This window comes from Mercurialis annua, linkage group LG7, assembly GCF_937616625.2.
Source record: "Mercurialis annua linkage group LG7, ddMerAnnu1.2, whole genome shotgun sequence".
Lineage (NCBI taxonomy): Eukaryota > Viridiplantae > Streptophyta > Magnoliopsida > Malpighiales > Euphorbiaceae > Mercurialis > Mercurialis annua.
Genome location: NC_065576.1, coordinates 7,180,674 through 7,205,741, shown reverse-complemented (window position 1 = coordinate 7,205,741; position 25,068 = coordinate 7,180,674). Strand labels below are relative to the sequence as shown.

Sequence of the window (25,068 nt, the reverse complement as noted above, 5' to 3'; positions counted from 1 at the left end):
TACCCATTTTGAGAAGTGGTCGACTGCTACTATCAGGAATTTTCGCTGTCCACTTGCCACTGGAAAAGGCCCGACAATGTCTATTCCCCACATGCTGAATGGCCAAGGGCTTACTATTGGGTTTTGTTCTGCTGTTGGCTGATGGTGGACGTTTTGGTGGTACTGACATTTTTCGCATTTTTGTACCAGGTTTGCTGCGTCTTGTGCCAGTGTCGGCCAGTAGTAACCTTGTAGAACAGCTTTTCGGCAGAGAGCTAGATGCGAGATGTGACTCCCACATATACCTTCGTGTATCTCAGCCAATACATATTTCCCTTCTTCTACTGTGAGGCATCTGGACCAGGGGTGTGAGAAGGATTTTTTGTATAGAGTCCCGTCTCGGTATGAGAAGTGTGGTGCTCGGCGTTTTACTTTCTTTGCTGCTTTGTTATCTTCGGGCAGATTCCCATTCTCGATGTATGAAATGATGTGTTCCATCCACTGATCTAAAGGGTTTATGAGGAATGTGGCTTCAGGATTTTGGATACTGCTGAAGTTTTGAACTGAGCATGGTATGCTCGGCATTATCTCGCTGGATGCTCCTGCCTTTGCTAGTGTGTCTGCTTCGGTGTTTTCTTCCCTGGGGATTTGTTCCAACTCCCATTTCCCGCCTTCTTCGGTAATTTTTGTAAGTAGCTCTTTCACTCGGTCTACGTATTTTTTCATTTCTGGGTCTTTCACCTCGTATGTTCCGAGTACCTGATTAACCACTAGCTGAGAGTCACTCTGGATTTTGACATATTCAGTCTTCACCACTGTAGCCATCCTCAGCCCATTTATCAAAGCCTCATACTCTGCTGCATTGTTGGTTGCTGGGAAATTAAGGTGGATTGAGTGTTGCATTTTGATTTTGTGTGGTCCTCTTAGTATTATGCCTGCGCCGGCTCCGGTTATATTTGATGCCCCATCGACCTGCAGTGTCCAGCTGGTAAGACCCTTGTCTACTTCGGTGGGTTGGTCGTGTGTTGTTGTTTCGGCTACAAAGTCGGCTAAGATCTGGGCTTTCATTGCTGTTCGCGGCTCGTATTTGATGTCGTACGATCCTATCATGACTGACCAATTGATTAGCCGTCCTGATGTTTCCGGTCTTGCCAGTGCTTTTCGTAGGGGTTGGTTTGTTCGGACTACGACAGTGTGAGCTTGAAAGTATCTTTTTAGCTTTTCCACTGTTAAAACCAATGCGAGTGCAAACTTCTCAATTTTACTGTATCGGATCTCGGGGCCTTTCAACACCTTGCTCGTGTAGTATACCGGCTTTTGCTCAGTTAATTCCTCCTTCACCAGTACCGATGCCACTGTTTCATTAGTGACACTTAAGTATAGGTATAGTACTTCTCCGGTTTCCGGCCTTCCGAGCAATGGTGGTGAACTCAGGAATTTCTTGAGTTCTTCGAAAGATTGTTGACATTCATCGGTCCACTCGAACTTTTTTGCATTTCTCAATGTTTTGAAGAATGGGAGACATCTTTTGGCCGAGTTGGACACGAATCGACCGAGGGCTGTGATTTTTCCATTTAGCTTCTGAACTTCTTTAGCTGATTTTGGCGCCTTCATATCTAGGATTGCTCTTGTTTTTTCTGGGTTTACCTCGATACCCTTCTGGGAGATGAGATATCCTAGGAATTTACCTGCTGGGACTCCGAAGGCGCACTTGTCTGGATTTAGCTTGAGTTTGTATTTTTTTAGCTTTGTAAAGACTTCTTCCAAGTCTCTCGCGTGATCTTCTACTTTTTTGGACTTGACGATGATGTCGTCTACATAAACTTCCATATTGCGACCGATCTGGTCTTTGAACACGAAATTCATTAGACGCTGATATGTTGCCCCTGCATTTTTTAGCCCGAATGGCATTTGTTTGTAGCAGTATGTGCCGTTGTCGGTAACAAAGCTTGTTTTTTCTTCATCGTCTTTGTGCATTGGGATTTGGTGGTATCCTTGGGCTGCATCTATGAACGAGTACACTTCGTAGCCGCTGGTTGAGTCGACCAACTGGTCGATGTTTGGCAAGGGGTAGCTGTCTTTCGGGCATGCTCGGTTTAGATCTGTGAAATCTATGCACAGTCTCCACTTTCCGTTCGGCTTTTTTATGAGCACGACATTGGATAGCCACTCCGGATAGTATACTCTTCTGATGAAACCTGCTGCAAGCAGTTTGTCTACTTCGGCTCTGATGGCGATCTGTCTGTCTACTGCGAAAGCTCTTTTCTTTTGTTTGACTGGTTTGTGTTTTGGGTCGACATTGAGTTTATGTGATATTATGGCCGGGTCGACTCCCTCTATTTCGCCTGGTGTATTGACAAACTCGACTTCGTTTCTGATCAGCATGTCGGTTATCTCCTGTTTTACTGGCTTAGGTAATTCTGCGCCTAATTGGACCGATCTTGGTGTTATACCTGCCAGGCTAACTCTTTCTATCTTTCCGTGTGGTTCAAGCTTTCCTTCATCCGAGTCTGGTATCTCCATTGTTTCAATGGCTAGTGTCTCTGATACCGCTTCCATCGATACCAAGTAGCACTGCTTGGCAATGTCTTGCCTTCCCCTGACTGTTACCACTCCTTCCTCGGTTGGTATTTTCATACACAAGTATTTAATGCATGTGACCGCTCCTGTGCTGTACAACATAGGTCGGCCGAGTATGACGTTGTAAGCAAGTGGCATGTCAACAACCATGAACAGTGTTTTAAATTTCTTAGTGATGCCGACCAAGCCTCCTTCTTTGGATCCGTTTTCTTTCCCCAGCTCTACCGTTAATTCTGCTACTCCTTCGGCTTGTACCGGTGTTCCCCCTAGGCCAACTAAGGGGGTTTTGACTGGTTTAAGATTCAGTATTGAGCAGCCGATTCCGAGGTATGCCTGTTTCGTGATTAGGTTAACTGAGCTTCCTTCGTCTACCAATTGTCTCATCACCCAAAAATTTTCTATCAAACCCGAGATTACCAGCGGGTCCTGGTGAGGAAAATCTATTCCTTCTCCATCAGTTGGACCGAAGCTCACTTCTGGCATAGTTTTCGCCATTGATATGTTCATTACCATCTTCTGCCTTTTCCGTCTTCCTCGTGTATATTCTGGATCCATCATTCCGCCTGCTATTGTGTTGATTATTCCTGACACGTTTTGTCTTTTTGGTGGCGGTGCTTCCTCTCTTTTTCCATTGTTATCCCTCTGGTTTCTTCCTCCCGAGTTGTAATTTTTGCTCTGTGCTACAAAGTCTTTTAACCGACCGACTTGTACCAAACGGTCTATTTCTTTTTTCAAGCTTCCGCATTCGTCGGTAACATGGCCGTGACCGTCATGGAACTGACAATATTTTTTCCTGTCTCCTTCATATTGCAGTTTGGGTGGGTATCTCACTGGTTCATTGTTATTTTGTATCCACATCAAGATGTGTGATCTCGGGGTATTGAGTGGGATGAAAGCTTGGTCTTCTACTTTTACAGGTCGGTGTGGGTCTGTTCGAGGCGGACCAGCTTGTTGTTGGTTCCTTGGTCCGAATCTATCATGCCTGGCACTTTGATCGAAGTTAGGCCTCGTTGTTCGGAACGATGTTGTAGTTTGTGCGGCTTTTCGCCGCTGTTCTTCGTCTAAATTTATGTAGTTCCAGGCTCGGTCCATCAGCTGGGAGTAAGTTTGTACCGGGTTTGTTATCAAGTTGTCCCGGAAGGCCATCATTGTCGTGTTGTCTTTCATTGCGTCTATCACAGTATCATCATTCAAATTTCCCACTTCGACCGCTTCTGCGTTGAATCGGCCGATGTAACTCTGCAGACTTTCTCCTGGCTTCTGGTAGCAGAGTTTTAAGTCACTGGATTTTTTCTTTCGTTGTATGCTCGGTGCGAAATGTGTTCGGAAAGCTCTTGCCAGCTCGTCGAAGCTTCGGATGGAGCCTTCTTTTAGGCTTTGATACCAGATGGCAGCTGGTCCTTTTAGGGTAGTCGGGAAAAGTTTGCAGACAGCCGCTTCGGACAAACATTGCACCATCATGACCACTTGGAAACAGCTCAAGTGCGTGATCGGGTCCCCTGTTCCATTGTAATCGTCTAACTGCGGTGTTTTGTAGTTTAAGGGGAAGGGTTCTTCTCGTATTTCTGCCGACAGAGGGTTTCCGATGTTCAGGAAGCTTGTGTTTCTCGGCTCTTTTCTTCTAAATTTCTCCATTTCGGTTCTGACCCTTTCGGTGATTTCTTGCTCCAGGTTCTTTTTCTTTGGGGAATCAGCATCCGAGCTATGCACGCTCTCCTCGATCTCCACCCGTTTTAGTGTCTTTTTGTGCTCCTCTGGAGTTTTATGTCCGGTTTGCGTTGGTTCTGGGTTTTGTTCTCGTGGATTTTTCTCGCGGTTTGCTTCCTCGGGTGTTTTTTGGCCTTGGTAGAATTCTTGTGGGTAGGGTGGTGCAGTTGGTATGTACGGCGGAGTGGTAGTGTTATCCTGGGTTGCAGTTGGGGCTGTTGGTCGAGTATGGACCTGTTGTACCTGTTGGAGGAAAGCTAGCTGCCGAGTATGAAATTCGATGTATTCTTGGATTTGTGCTGGCGTAGGATTTTGGACTTCTGGGATGGTTTGCCCAGGTGTGGGGGTGGCGTTCGGGGTGAATGTGAGGTTGATGGGGGTTACGCCTGGGCGTAAGAAGGTTTGAGTGGTTTGGTGCGTAGGGGTGGAGTATGATGTTGGAGGAACGTTACTCGACGACGGCATTCCCCACGGGTAATAAGTAGTAATCCCCGACAGAGGGCTCGGGTGAACGCCCGCCATCGATGTAGTGACCGGGCAAAACGAGCTTTCGCCCCCAGCTCTTCTCGGTGGAGCGTTGAGTCCCTCTCCCATTCTACTGCTTTGCGTATTATTGTCTCCGATTGCAGGATCATCTCCTTCTACTCTACTCATCCTATTAGTTTCCAAAAGGATAGAAAGGGGGAAACTTTCTTATTTTCGTTCCCACAGACGGCGCCAAATGATAACTTGTAACCTCGAATCGTGGCTATCTCTGATGAACACTTCCAGGCCGCACCTACAAGGTACAAAACAACCGTGAGAAGGGTGCCGGAAGGGGATTCCGGCAAACCACTCCGACGGTCTAGTCAGTAACTGCTTTAGTGAGAGAAAGAATAAGAAGTGAAAAGAGACTAAGAGTTTTAGAGAGAGAAAGAGAATTCAACCTTTTTACCTACTTTCCTTTTGCCTTTTATATTAAGTTCTTTGTTTCTCTTTGTCTGGCCGACAGGTCTGACTTCATTCTCTTTGTCTGTGCAGCTGTTTTGTCTGGAATGTCAGAGTACGTCCTGACAGATTTGTCCCGTGTGTTCGGAGTGAATGTCAGAGTACATTCTGATCGGTTTGTGATGTTGTGACATTTCGGTTTATTCTTTATTAGTTGCGTTTGGTGTATTTCGGTGAGACCGAGATGTGTTGTGTGTCGCCCCTGATGTGTTCTGTTTGTTATGTTTGACCTTTATCGGTCGGTCCGAGATGTGCTGTGGATTGGCTTGTCTCGGTGGGTCCGTTTATCTGTTTATCACGTTATGTTTGCCCTATATCGGTCGGTCCGAGATGTGCTGTGGATTGGCTTATCTCGGTGGGTCCGTTTATCTGTTTATCAAACCATAAATCACAAAATTTGCAGCAAATCAATGGAGAGATTCGTAGCTCCTCATCTCCAAATTCTCCAAAATTTCAAATGCTCATAACTTTTTCGTTTCTCAACAAAATTGAGCGATTCTTGCGGCCACGGAACGGGAAAATGATTATCTACAGTTATATGGCTTCAATTTGAGGAAAAACTTTAAGTATTTAGATGATAATTGAGCTGTATGTTTCAGGATTTTTAGGTATTCAATGATATTAATGATCTTTGATGGAAATCATCACAATTCTTCAAGGTAAGTGAGGTAAGGTCATTAATTTGAGACTTATATGATTTATTTTGAAGTAATCATGAAAAGAAAGGTTAGGGTTTGTTGGGGATTTTACTCACCAACTTGTAATAGAGTGGACTATAAGTCCGGATTGTCGAACCCACAGGGATGAGAGGTTTAATGAGAATGAAATATGATTTTGAACTCCAATTCGGATAGCAAACGAGTGATTGGTTTTTCGATTAACAACTACGGAAATTAAACTTAAGCAATCAACTATTTAACTATAAAAGCAAACAACAATCAACAACTAAATGATAAAAGGATTGAAGACAATAAGATTAAAGTGTTTGAGGGTTGATACTAGCTAATTAACATTGTAACAAACGGAAATGAACATCATGGCATTCAACAAGAACCGAGTTGTTTCTTAAGCATCGTTCCCGCTCTCTCGAGCCTCAAAGAACAACAAAACCACCTATCGAGCAACCAATTAAAGCTTAACTCACTCTTGTGATACTAAACCTAATCAATTAAACAACAAGCAATGATTAATCCAACTCAACGGCTACCTAATCCCTAACCCGCTCTCACGGTGTTATGACTTAGACTTCTAATCACATATGTCTATCTATTTAACCATCTCTCAATGCATTAAACAAACACTAATCATGCTTTAGGAGATCAATCTAAAACAAGCATTAAGAATAATGATTAAAACATGTTATTCAAGCCATACATACAAATCCATTCAAGGCAACATTTAAGAGTTCATATCAACCCCCAAACATGGGGGTTTAGCCAAACATGTTAAACATCACTAATAACTACTAAGCAAATGGAAATCATATTGAAAAAATACTTACTTGGAAGAATTGAATCAACAATAAAGACTTGTATTAATAGATAACTCTTGTTCAACACAAATCATAAAGCTCCAACACCACAACAATGGTGGAAAAGATGGAGGCACAAAACCCTAAAACTATTCTACTCCTAACTAAAAGAGACAACTACAAAGAGAACTAAATGATGTAAAATGTTGTCTATCAATCTTCTACCTAATTTTGAGATAATGTTGTTTTTTTATAGTACCCACAAAAGAGGAAAGGAAAACATCAACTACAAATGTGTTGGGCCCAAAATGGCAAAGAGAATCAAGCCTTGTTGTGTTTGAAATCAGAAATCCCCCTTTTTTCAAGCCTAAGCTCAAACCAAGACACTTAGAATGGAGGAGTGTCTCGGTTCGAGACACTATAATCTGCCTCCAGACACATTTGTCTCGAATCGAGACACATATCACACTTTGGTGTCTTGGTTCGAGACACCCTTTGCTCTACAGAACCGCGATCTTCGAAACTTCATAACTTGGTGTAGAAATGTCCGATTGAGTCGATTCCTGAACCGTTGGAAAGCTTGGGATGTCTACTTTAACTTTTATAAAGAATACAAATTCATTTGAAGCTTCTAGCTGGCTCAAATTTGCCAATTAGTGCAGCAGGGTCGGCTTTTCAGACTTGTAAATGAGCTTTCGCCTGTTTTCCGTCGACTTTTCCATCTTTTGTACCAAAATGCTTCTGCAAAGCTCCCAAGTAACTCTCGGGATTGCCTCCCGAGTGCGCTTTAGTTGGAGTCCAAAGCTAGACTCTTCTCGTAAGGTTGTTAAAAATACAACCTAACATGTGGAAGCCGTCTTGGTAGCATCTTCTCCCTCTTTTTCCTTGTTGGCTCCTTCAAATACAACTCCAATAATATAGAGTATGCCTGTACTCTATAACAAAGAACATGAGGAGTATGAAGCATCTTCATATATTTGATATTCTTTCCGTCATACTCGGAATCAAACCCCTCCAAGAATGGATCTTTATATTCAAAGGATTTGTTGAATTCCTCATAGAGTACCGTAATACCAAATTTCTCCTCACTTTCATCATTTACGCTCTTGGGACAAGTAAGTGGCTTGGAAATTGGAGCTTCAAGTTCAACATCCTCACACTTTTCTCTTTCAATCTCTATGTGAACCTTTGTGGGAGGATGTTCTACTAAAGCATCATCATCTTTCAACTCTATGGCCATAGCATGTTGTGTTGGAGTAGCTTCAATTTCGGCTAGTAATCCTTCTTGGTTTGTCTCTTTCAAATCACTAGCTAACCGACCAACTTGTATCTCTAGGTTATGAAGATGTGTAGACTGAATTTCATGATGTACCTCCATTCTATCTAACAACTCCATGATCTTGTCGATTTTGCTAGATTCATCAAACATTTCATCTTGTTGAAAACCATGTGATTGTTGTGCTTCATTGCCAAAATTGGAATTTAGGTCCCATTGATTTTGATGTGGGTGATAGCTTGAGTCGAAGTTCAAGTTTTCATTAAAGTTCTCCCAATTGTTGCTCCAACCATAGTTCGGAATGTTGTGCCACCCCGGATCATACATGTCGGAATAAGGGTCATTAGCTTGCCATTGATCACCAACATAATTGACATGGTCATTCCAATTTGAATAGAGTGTAGGACACTCGGCTCCGGTATGACTAAAATCCCCACAAATCTCACAATTTAGATTCCAAGCCATTACTCTTGCCCAAATATATTCACCATAAAAAAATAATATTGAAGATAAACCAACACAACACAAATTTCCTGCACAACCACAAACAAGAACACCAAGCGTAATTCACGAAAACACAAACTAACAAAAGAAAAGTAAAAACAGAAAATAAGGCTAACTCGACCGAATTTCAAAATACTTTCAATCAATTAAACACAACCTCATCCCCGGCAACGGCGCCAAAAACTTGTTGGTATTTTTACTTCACCAACTTGTAATCAAAGTGGACTTTAAGTCCGGGTTGTCGAACCCACGAGGAATGTAGAGTTATGATGAGAATGATTTTAGTTGTCACTCAATTCGTTTAGCACACAAATAGCATGAGTTGCAATAACACTAACTTAACACAACTAAAAGAAAAGAAGTACTAAATTAAGCAAATAACTAATTAAGTAACGATTAACTAAACAACAGAATAAACAAGAAGTAAAAAGCGTTTAAGGGTTGCTAATCAAATCTATGAATACTAGGTAACCGGGGGTTGTTTGAAATATTGGTTTGGATCAAGTCTTTCTAAAATGCCTAATCCGCTCTCTCGAGTCCGCAATTAGAGCTAATTGAAATTAGATTAATATACCGAAATCTAAATCGCTCTCGCGTAATTAGATTTCGATAATACCAATCGAATCCAATCATGAAGCTAACTTATAACCAAATAAAACCTAAACCGCTCTCGCGTGATTAAGCATTAAACATGTGATTTCTAAATCCGACTAATTAAGTGACCCTCGCCTAAGCAATTAGTCCAAAAACCATAGATTAGGAGATCAATCTAACCTAGGTCAATAAGCACAAAAATCACATCAAACCCTAATTACAAACCACCCCTAATCAACTAATCATCACACAACTATCATAAGCAACCCCTAAACAAGGGGTTTAGAAAACCATAACTACTCTAACATTAATCACTAAACAACATTCAATAAACATATTAAAAGTAAGAAAGATTACCTTAAGTAGGTTGTAGAGCACTAACATAAACAAGATAATGGAGATTCAATAATAAAAGCTTGCATTAATAAGGATCAATCCCAAAAAGAACAAAATCTGGAAATTCTTTATGAAGAACACCAAGAACAATAAAGATTCCCACATAAAAGTGAGAGCAAAAGGAATTACAACTACACTAAAATTGATGTCTCCTACACTAATGAGACATACCCTAAAAATAGAGATAAAAGTGTTTATATAGTACTCTTCAAAAAGGAAATAAAAACATCCTATTACATGAGTGTTTGGCCAAATAAGGAAGTGGGCCTCAAGTCTTGTGTCTTTAAAATTCGAAGTCTGAGCCCAATGTTTAACCCTTGTCTCGATCGAGACATTCATTAAAGGAACGTGTCTCGATCGAGACAAGCTTCTCCAAAAGCTACTGCCTAAAGTTCCTCTCTTGTCTCGATCGAGACACTTCCATAAGTGTCTGTCTCGATCGAGACAGGCTTCAATCATGACTTTTTCGATAAGACTTCGCTCCTTGTATTCTTTGTCGATTCTTTCACTTTCTTTGGCCAAAAAACGCTCCGAAACGCTTCAATGCCCTGAAAAGCTCAAACACATAATAAGGCACACAAACACCTCAAAATGCACGGTAAATAGCATAAAAACGTAATGAAACGACTCGAGTAAATAGGAGTATTTTACTCCTATCAGGGTTCTAAGTCTAATTTAGAGTTTTTACTTGATTATATGATATAAGGTGTTTTGGAGCTTGGAATGAAGGATTTGATGGAGAATTTGATGGTTATCTTCGGGTTTTGTATCGTACATCAAGGTAAGGATTTAATTATGATTTTAGTTAACAATTGATTGCTGAAATTGGTTGATGGATTGTTCATGTGTTCGACAATAATGTGTTTGTGGTGACGATGTTTAGTTTGATGATGTTTAATATGATATGGTGTTGCTTTTGATTGAATTTGAATATGGATGTTGTCGATAAGTATTTGGCCCTAAGATTGGTCGAGGATAAGAGATTAACTTAGTGATTTTAAGCATGTATTAGGAGTGATAGAGTTGAATTAAAAGTGAGTTTTGGTGGTTAAATGTTGAATGCCAAATGCATGAGTAATTCGGTCCTTGTATGTAACTCGTATCTAAGTGTTTTTATTGATGCATAGGTATTGAAATGTGTATGATTAGAATGTGTTTAGGGACTGGATTGTATTGTTGTTAAAATGTGGTATCGATAAGTTAGCTTCATTGCGTAATAAGTTACGATTTAGTCGATGTAAACAAATTGACGTTTTGCAGAAAACTGTTATGCAGAACAGTCATGTTACAAGAGCCATATCTGGAGTTGTATAACTCCAAATCCGGTTCTGTTTGATTGTAAAGAAACTTTAATGTGTCCTCTATAAATGTCTACCTTTGAGTTTTCCCTGATTCTGCCTCAAACATGGTCATATGAGGAAGAACATTTCGTTGCGCAGAGCAGTTCTGCAGTTTTAGGACATCACTATGTAATAAGTTAGGAGTTAGATTCTGACACCTTCGGGTGCGTTTTATGGTCCGAGACCTAAACAAAAGTTGTAGACGACGTTCTAAAATTTAAGAATGTCAACTTTGTTTAGGGGTAGGACTTTTTTAAGTAAGAGGTTTCGATACCCGAAATTGGCTAGAAACATAATTTTTGGTTAAATTAATAATAGCTAGAATTTTATTAATTCTTGCTATTATTATATTTGCGTAGATCGGAGGAGCGACTATCGAAAAGGCTTGAGGTAAACGGATCGAGATATCGTCAAGCTTATTTGAAGAATTTGGCTAGCAAGTGGTGAGTACACTTTAAATTACTCGTTAATATTCATAAAGCTGTATATTTTAATACGACGAGGTATATGAATATATTAGATCATATTATTGAAAAATAATATATATTGTATGATTTGAAAATGCTTGTTTATCGAATTATGTTATCTTGATAATAACGTATTAAATGAAAAATATCATAAATACTTAAAATACCGGGAAAGGGTAAAGCAATATGAAATGCAATCAAATGTCAAATGACACACAAGTGTCGACAATATAAGAGTAAAGAAATGTATTACATTCCAATATGTACTATTAAATAAAATCAATACCCTATTGTGCGTGTGTTATAAATGTATGCTCTTAGATTGTAATGTGCATGTCATGGTCCATAAAGGATAAAGAAAACCCAACATAAATCATCGAAATGATAAATACATGAGACAAGAAAAGTGTACTCAGACATATTCAATAATAAGAACTGAGATACAAGGTGGAACTCGGTAGAATTATCCCGAGACCTGTATCTCATCCATTCTCGATGATAGTCCTCAGAACTCATACGAAATAAAAAGTAAGTGCGATACATCGAGATTCAATACGAAACAAGATCGAGACACAATGTGAACAAACACTCCTATTCAATGTCAATAAGAATTATATGAATCGACAGTTAAGTTCAAAAGACTTGCAGGATGCAGAGTCCGAATGCAGACACGAAGGTAACTCGGTTGAACTATCTCGGGACATGTGTCTGGTGAGTAACTCGGTTGAACTATCTCGGGACTCACAACTTGGGATTAAGTAGTGGCATGCGTAATTCGGTCGAACTATCTCGGGACTGTGCCACATGGTTGAAGGTAACTCGGTTGAACTATCTCGGGACCCAACCATAAGGATCAAGTCGCAAGAGACTTGCCAATGATTTAATTAGATTTAGAATCATGATGATATAACCTAAGATTTAAGATTCGATCGAAAACTATTGCAACAAAACAAGAAAGAAAAATATCAATACCATAATAAGAAATCAAAAATTTCAAATACATATAAACTATAAGTTTATGAAATAAACAAATAGTTATGAAGGAAAGTAAAGAAGGTATGCAATATGATTTCAAAAGAGTATTTTTTATATATAAAGTGGGTTTTCAACGGTTTTAACCCTTTATGTGATATTGCGTTTAATTTGGTGAACTCACTCATTTTTATACTGACCCCGTTGCTCCACCCATTTTTCAGGGATAGTATGATATGATTTGAAGAGTCAAGCTTCCGAAGTTTTAATTTTCGGAAGTCATTTGCACAAAAAGTAAAAGAAGGTTTTCATTCTAGCGGTTCGTAGTAGTCTAGATGTTTTTGTCTATGTATTTGTATAACGCATTTTCACTCTGATGCTTTTATAAAATGGGATCACATGTATTTTGATATGTGAAATATGATTTGATTTGCGAAAAATTTACACAGGTTTTTAGGCTTGCTACGGGTTTCAGAGCTACCACTCACATTCCTTAGCGCCGGTTGCGACTCATAAATTTGGATCGTGACAGTATTAATTTTCTTTTTATAAAATTCTTTTAAAATTTATTTTCTCTAAATTCTATTGATTTTCTCCTTTTAAAATTGTGTATCTCTAAGGTTCTCCTTCTAGAAAAGATTACCTTTAAAATTTACCATCATCCTTTCTTTAAGATATATGTATACGTGAGAATCTATTTGAAACAAATCTGCACTATATTTAAATTCGACATATTTTTAAAAACTATCTAAAATATTTTTATCATTATAATAATAATAAAAAGTTTTATATCAGAAATTCATTTGTAGATTAATTGATTTTATTAGAATTTGAAATAAGGATAACCAAACATATAGAATTAAAATATAGAATTTCTAAAGGGTATTTGTAAAAAAGAATCCAACTTTTGTGTTTTTTACGATTTAAGCACATTATTTATAACATGACACCTCACATCTCAATCTTTTCAAATTTTTCATTTTATAACTCAGTGTCGTTTTAGGCGTTTTTCTATAATAGACAATGTCGTTTTGGCCATTCTCAGTGACTAAAACACCATAATACATTTGGGCTATTAAATGCAAAAAATGAAATATTGAACTTTTTAATACCAAAAAATAAAGGGTTGAATTTTTTTACGCCATTAAATAAAGTATTTCAATCAAAAGAAACGGTAAAAGTTACAATTTTAATAAACAAATAACCTAATTATATAAATAATTTCATCAACAAATAGAACAAATATAATTTGAAATTCATTTGAAACGAACAAAATCTCATCGTCAACAAATGGCTAAAGAGTATTTAAATTTTGAGCAAATTACGCTAAAATCTCTGAGGTATACTGTAATTAACAATTTGGTACCCCTTGTTTCAAAAGTCTATTTAATGGTCCCTCAGTTATAATTCTGTTATAACTATTAGGTCCCTCCGTTAATTTCTACATTTATTATTAAACAATTTGGTACCTCACCTTTAGTTTTGTGAACGATTTAGTCCTTCACTATTAATTTTATTAAACGATTTGATCCGTCACTTTTAAACAATTTAGTACCCGAGTTTCAACTTGTGTCCCTCAAATTAACAGAAGGATCTCTCAGTTAATGAAATTAAAACCGAGGGACCATTAGATAGACTTTTGAAACAAAGGGTATCAAACTGTTAATTATGGTATTTTAGGGATCTCTAAGTAGTTTGCTCTTAAATTTTAAAGTTTAACTAGAAACTACTTGACCTATTTTTAAAGAGCATAATGTGAAAGCACACATTCACCATGCATATTCCATACACATATTTTTTGGATTATTTGCAAATTAAATCATGAAATTTATTATAATTATAATATGAATTTTAAAATTTGACAATGTCAATAGCTAACTCTCATTTTTAAAAAATAAAAACACCGAGTCAGAAAAAAAACTAACGTGGACATTCTAAACTATAGCTATGTGTTGTTATATGATTGGTCGGTAATCCAATTTATTAAAAAATAAAAGTTGGTAGTTGACGTTGCCAAGTTTCAAATTTTGTATTATAATTACAAATTACGTTAAAATTTATAATTTAATTTAGGCCAAATGCCTTAAAAAATCCGACTTTTAAGACCATTTTCTATCTTATCCTGACGTTAAAAACTAGTCAATTTGATTATGATTTTCAGTTAATTTTTGAAAATAAAGGACTTATTTGTATTTTTTTGAATGGAAATGAATTTAATTTTATCTTTAGACTTAGTTAATTGAATTATTTCATAATTTAAGTGAAAAAAATTGACAAATTTAAAAAGTTGAGATACAATTGAAACGATAAAATGCAAAATATGATAAAATTGATCAATTTTCAACGTTAGAGTAAATTATATAAATTGCTAAATTATAGTTTACAAAATAATCTCCAACCCGAAAGATATACATTTTTAAAAATATTTGTAAATTATATTAATCCTTCAAATTTTGATATTTTAGTATTTAAATTTAATATATATATACAATGTGGCTTTATAATAATTAAAAACATATTATGATAAGTAGAGTGATAAGTAATTGATAACTTAGTATTATTTAAATTTTACCAAATAAAGTATTATTCATCATATAACAACATGTCAAATTATGAATTACGTAAAAAGACAATACTAATATCAATATGTCACTCAAATCCAAATTACTACATATTAATATATAACAATACCAATACAATAAAAGTAGAGATCGTAATCAAGTCCCTCTCAAATAAATAGAGATCATAAACATTAACATTAAAATAAAACTTAACTAAGAGCAATAACCGTTTTAGAAGCTTGAAATCGCCATCAATCAATCGATTTGTGTACAAAGTTTACTTTGCAGCCTTGATAGTATTAGCAACGTCGATGACGAATCGATATCTAACATCACCTTTCAACATTCGTTCCGTAGCAGTATTCACATAATCAATCGGAATAAGTTCAATATCCGATGTTATGCCATGTTCGGCAGCAAAATGTAACATTTCTTGAGTTTCCTTCATTCCTCCAATCATGGTACCACCGACCATTTTCCGTCCTGTTTATCCACATCGTCAATTATTATTAATCAAATAATCGTTCCGACAATAAGATTAAATTTCTCTGTAATTAATTAGAAATTTATAAATAAATGTGCATACCCATAAGCAATGGAAAAGCTGGTAGCTCATATGGCTTCGTTGGGGCACCAATCAAAACTAATTTTCCATTAGTCTTCAATAGACTGATTAATGGCATAAGAGGATGATTTGCTGACACTGTATCAATTATACCATCTAATGTCCCCATTCCTGCCTACTTTCACATTTCAGATAAATAGATCAATAATTAAGTACAAATACGAACCGATATATTGCACGGAAATAAAAATACTAAATTGATAAAATACCAAAATTGAAAACGATATTTTTTTATAAAGCTAAAAATAGAAATATTAAAATTCTCGTATATGTATTATAGTTGTATGGAACAAAAATACGTAAATACAAAATATTGATAGAGTAAATAAAGAAAGAGGAAATTAGGCTCACCACCATCAAAACCCATTTTATTCTCACAAATACGATGCGGCTATCATCCTTCTAAAACTACGACCAAAACTGATTTCCTTTCATTTTTGATTTTTTGTTTTTTATTTTTACCGTAAACCGCCCGACTATCTCCGCTTGGGTTCGATTCTAATCTTTATCACTTCAACTACTGATTTTACATCGATGCTATCTCAATATCCAAATCTAACAAATGGCCCCGACAACCACCATTTTCTCCGCCAATGATGATAAATTCGTCGTCGGAATAGAAATTCGCTGAGACTTTTCCGGCCATGATGCAAAATTTTCGTTGAATTGGCTAAGGATTACGATGTTGGGTTGATTCAGTTGTAGTTAAATTGAAATCAACATATCTACTCCTAAAAAAAACTATGTAATCTTCCCTAATTCCTGATAACAAGTTGCTACTGTTATGCTTTATTTATAATTTCATGTAATTTATTATTTTGATTTGATTGTTGAAATTTGTTTTTATAAAATGGATATTGTATAAAAAGAATGAATTCAATGGAAGAGTTAAAAAAGTTGCATATAAAGTGTTTGATGAAAAGTCTGAGAGAAATTTTTATACTGTTTATGTACTCAATAAAATGGGAAAGTCCTTGATTCACTTAATGAAATGGAGAAAAAAGTAATAATAGCAGAGTCATTAATATTGGATGCTACTTAATTTAATATGAAATTATACATGTAGCAAGTGTAACAAAGAAATTTCAAAATGTATTACTGTGTTTCAAGTTATGGTTAATATTCACTTTCAATATATATTAAAGTGTTTATTATATAACTTTGAAGTTGTGGTTAATACACTGCAAGAAACATATTTATGTGAAATAATTATGGTTAGAGTTATTCAAAGGTTCAATTAGTTTTCATATTTATTGAGCTCTAACCATATTTTTATTATTTGCCTATTCTTTGCACACTTTTGCCTAATTTTTACATTTTAACGTAAACATTATAACCCCTTTGTCTTTGCCTTTGGTGATCTGATAGTCAACTGTTGGTAAACTTATATTTAGTCAACCGATATAAATCATAAGTTTAATATTTAATAATTAAAAAAAACAATAGTAAATTGTTTTTTAAGTAAACTGATAGTCAACCGTTGGTAAATTGATAGCCAACCATTGGTAAATTTATAAAATGGATACATTTTAAATTGTGATGCTAATCATATGTGTGTTAGTATGAGTGTTAGTGCAAGTGTTATTTATGGTGAAAGATTGCTTTCTTCTAGTTCCTTTGACTAATTTCATTTTTGATTTTATGCCTGATTGGGAAAAAAAAATTAAGTAGAGGGGTGGAAAAAACTAAATAAAAAGACCTTAAAAATCAAAAATTGAATAACTAGAAGGACTAGAATAATTAAAAAATAGTACAAGGATTTTCGGAAAAAAATGATATAGTATAGGACCTCCGTATTGGAAGAAAGATGGAGTCTATGCCCGAATTAAAAAAATTAAAACATTATATTTTGTGATTTTATTTTGTAATTAATGATTATAATTATATCGTTGTTGGTTTACCAATGGTTTACTAATAGTATACCTAAAGTTTAATTTTAGTAATACCATTAATAAATCTTAAGTTAACCATTGTTAATTTTATAATTACTGTTTTATGATGATCTTGATTTTTTTATATAATATTTTTATTCACTTGTGTATGTGCAATGGTTTTTTTTGTTAGTTAACCAATGGTTTACTAATCGTACACCAAAATTTTTAGTAAATTATGTTATGATGTCGTTGTTGGTTTACCAATGGTTTACCAATAGTATACTAATAAATTTAATTTTAGTAATACTATTAGTAAACATAAGTTAACCGTTGGTAAATTTTATAGTTATTGTTTTTATGATGCTTTCAATTTTTTTATATAATTTTTTTTCACTTGTGTATCTGTAATATTTTTGTTGTTTGATTAACCAATAATTTACTAATAGCACACCAATAATTTTAGTAAATTAAGTAATAATTCATTTTAGCATTTTATAATTTAAAAATAAAAAATAGTAATTTAATTTTTAAATAAACTGATAGTAGACCATTAGTAAACTGTTAGTGAACTTATAGCAGACTGTTAGTAAACTGTTAGTGAACTTATAGTGAATAGATTTTTGGTAAACCGTTAGTAAACCGTTAGTAAACTGAAATCGTATTTTTGCAAATAAAAAAAGTATTTTTATAAAAATATTTGGTCAAACCGTAAATTTTAACTAATTTTGGTCAAAAGGTATTTTTGAGAATATTTAGGTGTTTTATAGGTATTTATCTAAAAATCCCATAAAGAAATGATTATTACCTAAAGTAAAATGATATCAAACTTTCACATTTTGTTTGTAATTTATCTATCCGAAAATATTAATTTTATTTTTCTTTTTATTCAGAATATTTAATTATTTTATATAATTTGAAGCTGACGTGGCAATTAAATTGAGTACTTTGGTCTATAATTATATCATATTAAATGTTGCCACGTAGGCTTTAAAGATATCAGAAATGGGTGGTTGTCCTCATCTTAAATAAAATTATGATATTGTACCAATTTGGCTGATAATTTACAAAGATGATATTTTTACAAAAGTGGATTATAAGTATAAAATTTTAATGTAGAGTAATGTTTGATGAACTGATTACCTGCATCTGATCTGGGTCACGGCTGACCAAGAATGAGTCAGCACCAAGATGTTCAATAGCCTCCTGTTTCTTGTTCACAGAGGTACTAATGACTGTCACCTTAGCTCCCATACCTTTAGCGAATTTCACAGCCATGTGACCGAGTCCGCCGAGTCCAACCACACCAATTTTCATACCAGCTTTATCTAGTCCGTAATATTTCAACGGACTATACACCGTTATGCCAGCGCACAGGAGCGGAGCAGTCGCATCAAGCGGAAGATTGTCCGGAATACGAACAACAAAGTGCTTGTCAGTCACCATTGTGTCCGAATAGCCTCCGTAAGTGGTGGTTCCGTCGTAGTACTTGGCTGATGAACAAGTTACTAGCATTTTCGGACAGTAATTTTCAAGATCGTCGCTGCAATTATCGCATGATCGGCATGATCCGGACATATAGCCGACACCTACTTTATCTCCGATTTTGAAATTTTCTACGTTGCTCCCCACTTCTGTCACCACTCCCACAATTTCATGCCTGAAAATTATAACACATCAACAGATCTGAAAATTGTAGTACTAATTAAGATCAGATTTACATACAGACAAACCAACAAGTTATAACTCAAATGATATAAACGCTGAACAACATTCTCACAAAGCATACATACCCAGGAACAAGAGGGTAAACAGAATTGCCCCATTCATTCTTAGCCATGTGAATATCAGAGTGACACATCCCACAATATAGAACCTTAAACGACACGTCATTCTCTCCCGTTTCTCTGCAATTGAAATCGAGACAAATTTTAGAAAATTAAAAAAAAAATGAAACCTTGTAGAAGATTAAAGAAATAAACCTTCTTGAAAATTTGTAAGGAGAAAGAATGCCAGATGGGTCATTTGCAGCCCATCCAATGGCCTCAGTTGAATCCTGTTCTTGATTTTTTCCTGCCATTTCTTTTAATCTTCGGACAGTGATGAATGTTTAGTGTAATGGAATTTAGTGAAGGTTTAATTTGGTGCTGATGATATGGTAAGAAGATGAGAGTATATATAGTGAAAACAAGAGGTGAATGATGACGTGTTAGGTGACTGTTAATAAATTTGGTTACTTATTGGGTGACGCCCATTAATGGGAAACATTACAAATTGCAGCTGAAGTCGGCCGATTTATATGCATGTATTCAACTATTTTGGTAGTTTTCAGTTTTTACTGACTGTTTCTCAAATTTGAATTCAAAATCTGAGTTTTTTTTATCGCCTATTGCCTTTATTGACATTTCTATTGCTAATTTTTTTTTTAAAAAAAAAACTCATATGATAAAGATAAGTTTTATTTATAGAATTTTTCAGCAGTAAAACAGGCTAGAATTAAAAAAAATATTTTTAGTTACTTTATTTTTAAATGTTCAAATAGAAATAAATAATCTCTCAAAATAATGTAATTATATTACTGAAAAATAATAATTGATTTTAATAAAAATAAATTTTAATAATTAAATTTTGAATTAAAATAAAGTCACTCTTAAATTTTTAAGTGAATACATTATAGCAAAGGCAATCTGATGGCAATATAACTAGATGACTAATTATTCAATGTCTCTCAATGAATTGTAATTTAAATAGTATAAAAAATACGCGGCGTTTTGTTAAAGTTACGGATTTAATTTTTTTCGAAAACGCTCTCTTCTCTTCAATTATTAAGAAAAAAAAATGATCTTGCTCAATCTCACATTTTTAGGTTGACATACAAATATTTTTATTGGTATAGCTAGACTTGAGACTTTTGTAAGTCGTTTTTCATTAATGAAGGTTTCTACATCTTCCGACAAAAAAAATCAGTCTTAAGGCACTGTTTTTATTTTTTAATTTTAAATTATAGATACATTTATTATTTGAATGTTAACTTACCATATAAATCATTATCAATTAAAATTGAATGCATTTAAAAAAAAAAACTAAAAAACTAAAAAGTACTACTCATTTTGAGTGTAGTCGTTTTTAATAAATCAACTCATTTTCATTTTAGATATGTTAAACTTTTTAATGTTTAGATTTGTCCTAAATCAACTATAAATTTTATTGAGGTGAGACAAAATTTTATCTTGATCAAATGATACATTGTTCGATATGTTGTTTGGTTTTTCTATTTTCTCATTTGGTTAAAAAAATTGAAAAAAAATATATTCATCGATTGTATATATTATAAAATTAGAATGGAGCGAACGCCCCATTTCAGTCCATTCTAATTTTATCACTGTCTATAAGTTTGAAACAGAGAAAAAAACAAATTTTTGTAAATTCTTTCAATTTGAAAATGATAACATTATATATAATAGTATCTGTATTTACTTTTATTAACAAAATCGATTATAAAAGTCTCGACTCTAAATGCACCAATTGTACTAGAGTGATTGCATCCTAATTTTATTACTTCTGGGTGATTGCTAGTTGCTGGTACATTGGATGATTGTAGATTTTAATGCTTAGAAATTTGATTTATATCTTTTTGTGTGGCTCTTAATGGTTCTTACTTTATGAATGGTGGACCACTTTTCCGTGAATAATGTAGCCAAATTATCATTGTTCTAAAAAACGTGGCCTAGCCACATGTTATACGTTAAATACATGGCTTAATTTCTTAAAAAATCCCCACCTTGCACTTTTTTTTCGTTTATACCCTGATCTTGTAAAAACACCATTTGTACCCAATTTTGGGTTTTTATGTTTCATCCCTACCCAAAAGTATCAAATTGTACTCTTTTCATTTAGAAAAGAGTTAAAACATACTTTTTTCTATTTTTAAAAATACAAATAAATCCTTAAACTTAAAAAATGATCAAATATATTCAAATAATTAATTAATTTTTTTAATTATATAAAAAAAAAATAAAAAAAAAATAAAAAAAATTATTATTATTTTTAATTTTTTTGTTAGAAATATTTTTTAAAAAAATTAAAAAAATAAACAAAAAATTCGGAATTATTTTTAAAAAAGATTAAAAAAAATTATTATTATTTTTAATTTTTTGAAGAAGATGGTATTTTTGTACTATTAATAACTTTAATATCTAATTAGTATATAAGTTAAAAATGAAGGATTGTTTTAAACTCTTTTTCAAATGAAAAGAGTACAATTTAATGCTTTTGGGTAGAGATGAAACATAAAAACTCAAAATTGGGTACAAATGGTGTTTTTACAAGGTCGGGGTATAAACGAAAAAAAATTCAAGGTGAGGGTTTTTTAAGGAATTAAGCCTAAATACATATATCGAAATTTTGATTTTCTTTTATCAAAATATAAAATTAAATTTTTATAAGATATAATTCAAAGGAAAATGCACTAATTCGAGTTTTGATCAGCTCTAATTTTAGCTTTTAAATTTATTATAAAGCTAATGATTTCAATTTTAAAATTTCAAGATAGTAAATTGGTAAATAAATTTTCAGTTAACTAATTTATTTTATAATTTTGTATGAAGATTATGATTGTTTTATACTCCTCTAGTGCATACAAACTAATTAGCTTTAAAAAAAGACTAATTAGCTTTAGAAATAAAAAGTTAATATCTAAAATATGGCCTACATTTTCTTTAAATTCTGGAAAAGATTGAATATTGACATCTTTTCAATTAAATAATTTCCATGTGAACGCACAATTTTGTTCAAGTGATAGAAACATTTCACACAGTCCTTTTCTTCGTCTCTTTTGTGACGACAAACTTTTTCCAATAAAATTTGAAACGAGGCAAACCCGTACTCTTTTGTCTATTTTACTGTTTTATAGCATAACATTTCAAATGGGAATAGTGTTAATGTTTATTTTGAAAACATCATTTTAATTTAGGCAAAATTCATATGGAAGCCCTTCTATTTTACTGGTTTTATTCGAGAGACTCTTACTCCAAAGTTGTTCACGTTCGGGTCTTTATCTTTGGCAAACTATGATTTTCAAATCCTTTTGAGGGACTGCAGGAAGAATATAAAATTTGTAAATAAAGGGACTGTAAAAAAAACTAAAGAAAGATCTGAAAAATTAAAAATTAGGTAAGTAGAAGGATGAGAAAAATAAAAAATAGTATAATCTTTTTTTGAAGAAAAATGGTATGGTGTAAGGGAGCTTTAAGGTGACTGGTATAGAAGAAACTATTGATTAGAGTTTTTTGGTTACAGTTTACCCCTTTTGATTAAATATTTAGAAAGTGATACTTGATGGAACCAGATTTTAAAATGATATAATGAATCGAGTTGTATAGTTTTACTAGTCAGAGTAAATTCAGAAACTCGCCCAAGTAAATTATATCTGAGTCACAAAGGACTCGCCTGACAAAGGCAATCCGAGAGAATTCGTCCAATCTCAATAATGATTGAATCCAGTAAGATTCGATAGATCTCAGTAATCAGATCTAACGCGTCTTGTCAAAGATCTTGATTATGTTTACGATTCAACTACCATGAAGGTTCTACACGGTTTAGACCTCTCAAAAATACTATCCTATTTGAAATCATGTTCCTATTTAGTAGTCATTTCTATATAGGAATCTTATTAAATAAGAATCTTTTTCATATTTGAAATCATACACTGGATAAGAATTATTTTTCTATTACAATTCTACGGCCATGTTTGGTTCATGGAATAGAATTATTTCATAAGGAATGGAATAACCATTCTTTAATTTTTGAGAGGAGTTTTTATTCCACAAAATCATGGAATAGCAATTCTTTGGAATACCTATTTCATGAATCAAAGCAAAGAATTGTCATTTTATACGGAATAGCTATTCCATTCCGCACCTATTCCATGAACCAAACATGGCCTACGAGATATTGTTCCATACTAACTATAAAAGCATATCCAATGGTACTGTTTATTTTAAAGAGCATTTTTAAATAAATAAAGAGAATCTTTAATAATAAAGAGTATAAATTTTAGAGAAAATTACGGATTAATTAAGAAAGCTGATGATCTTTTCTCAAATGCCAACCCACTGCAATCTTTTCTCTTATAACAGATGCATTTTACAATAAATAGCTTAGCTGGCGAAATTATTACATTTTATACCCATCTCTCTTCTATCAATATTTTTTTGCTGTGTGGGTTCAATCAAATAAGAGCAATGTCTTTTCTTCCTTTGGATTCTCCGATCAACGACGGTCTGCCATTTTCTCAAACATCTTCTCTCTAATCATCATAAAACAGGTATAAAGTCTCTTCCTTTTTCATAATATACAATCATTATTAAATTCATTTGGTTGATTCATTCAGTTGATTTTAAATGGCACCAAGCACAATCTGTAAAGCGATTATAGATGTAGAAGATCAAACATGCATAAGCATAGCTAAAGTGGCTGGTTTTTTTCTAGTTCTGGAGTTACTTATTGATTCTTTATTTTCTTCAGGCGAAGAAAGAAGCATGGCGAGAATAGAACAACAAATAAAAAAACTGCTAATAACAGTCCCAAGAAATGAAGATCTAAAAGACTCAGCTAATGGGTTAGCAAAAATGAGTCTGAGTCCCCGAGACAAGCCACCAAAAATCCCACCATCTGCTCTTTCTATAGTTTTTGTGCACACAATTACAGTTAAAAAAAGCCGAAAGGAAAACTTAGTTTTTGTTGAAAAGCTTTGATCTTGGATGAAAGTAATTGAATTAAATTTGTGGTTTAAATCTGTCCAAGTTGCTAATAAAGAAGCTGAGGAACAAGACCGTAGAGATGGGTATCTTTGTTGTGATGATTCTGCTATTTGCTTTTTGGTTTAATTTTATGGCCTTAATATGCGTATGTTTGTTTGGTTAATTTTGATGATTATCGGGATCTGGGTGGCTTAAAGTTTTGACATGAAGAATAGTAATGCTTAGTCTAATCACTGCTTTGACATTTGTTACTGCAACATAATTTGCAACTAGATTTTATTTGGGTAGTTTCAGAACTATGGTTCTTTCTACTAATATGATCAATTTTGTTGGTTTTGTATGATATTAGGGGACTGTGTTTTGTGAATTTGTGAGATTGGAAATGACAATGGTTTTCATGCTCTTTTGGGTTTATTTGATGAACATTCAATCCCTTGGGTTTATCCTTTTATTTCAAAGAATGTAAATAAAAGGATGTGGCTGAGCTGGTTCGGTGTGTTGTTTTTTAGATATATCTGAAATATTATCAAGATGTATATGACTTGTTTCTGAGATGTATCTGAATTATTTTTGAATTTTGATTTTTTTATGTAAACTAGAAAATTACAAATATTTACATTTTTAATATAACTTCGTATGTGTAAAATTAATTTCAACAGGTGATAAATTTAATGAAGACATTATATCATGTATATACGTATTGGATACATCAACGATACATCATATATACACCACTAATACATTGTGTATAAATCGTCGACACATCATAAAATACAACATTAATACATTGTAGATACATGTTTTTTTTATTATCTTTTCAACAAAGTGAATTTCGTAGATACACCATTGATTACAATTTTTAGAATCTATCTCCAATTTAGAAGGATTATTTTCAACAAAATAAATTTCAAAATGATCGATACATGTGTGTATTAGTAATACATAGGTGATACAGTTTCGATACATAGCAAATACAT

At 34.0% G+C, this 25,068-nt stretch overlaps 1 protein-coding gene and 1 long non-coding RNA gene across 2 annotated transcripts; one reads left to right on the top strand and one right to left on the bottom strand.

Annotated features, from left to right (window-relative positions):
- Nucleotides 1-14,920: 14,920 nt before the first annotated feature.
- On the bottom strand, nucleotides 14,921-19,582 carry LOC126656545 (probable mannitol dehydrogenase). The gene is made up of 5 exons (XM_050351137.2): nucleotides 19,313-19,582; nucleotides 19,124-19,237; nucleotides 18,474-18,990; nucleotides 15,421-15,574; nucleotides 14,921-15,317 (listed from the first exon to the last, which is right to left on the bottom strand). Exons 1-5 carry the CDS (start codon nucleotides 19,408-19,410, stop codon nucleotides 15,112-15,114), a joined length of 1,089 nt encoding a protein of 362 aa, XP_050207094.1. The 5' UTR covers nucleotides 19,411-19,582; the 3' UTR covers nucleotides 14,921-15,111.
- A 3,896-nt stretch (nucleotides 19,583-23,478) lies between these two features.
- Nucleotides 23,479-24,542, top strand: LOC126656547 (uncharacterized). Its single transcript, XR_007633259.1, has 2 exons — nucleotides 23,479-23,655; nucleotides 23,856-24,542. It is a non-coding gene; the product is annotated as an uncharacterized LOC126656547 (long non-coding RNA).
- Nucleotides 24,543-25,068: the final 526 nt, after the last annotated feature.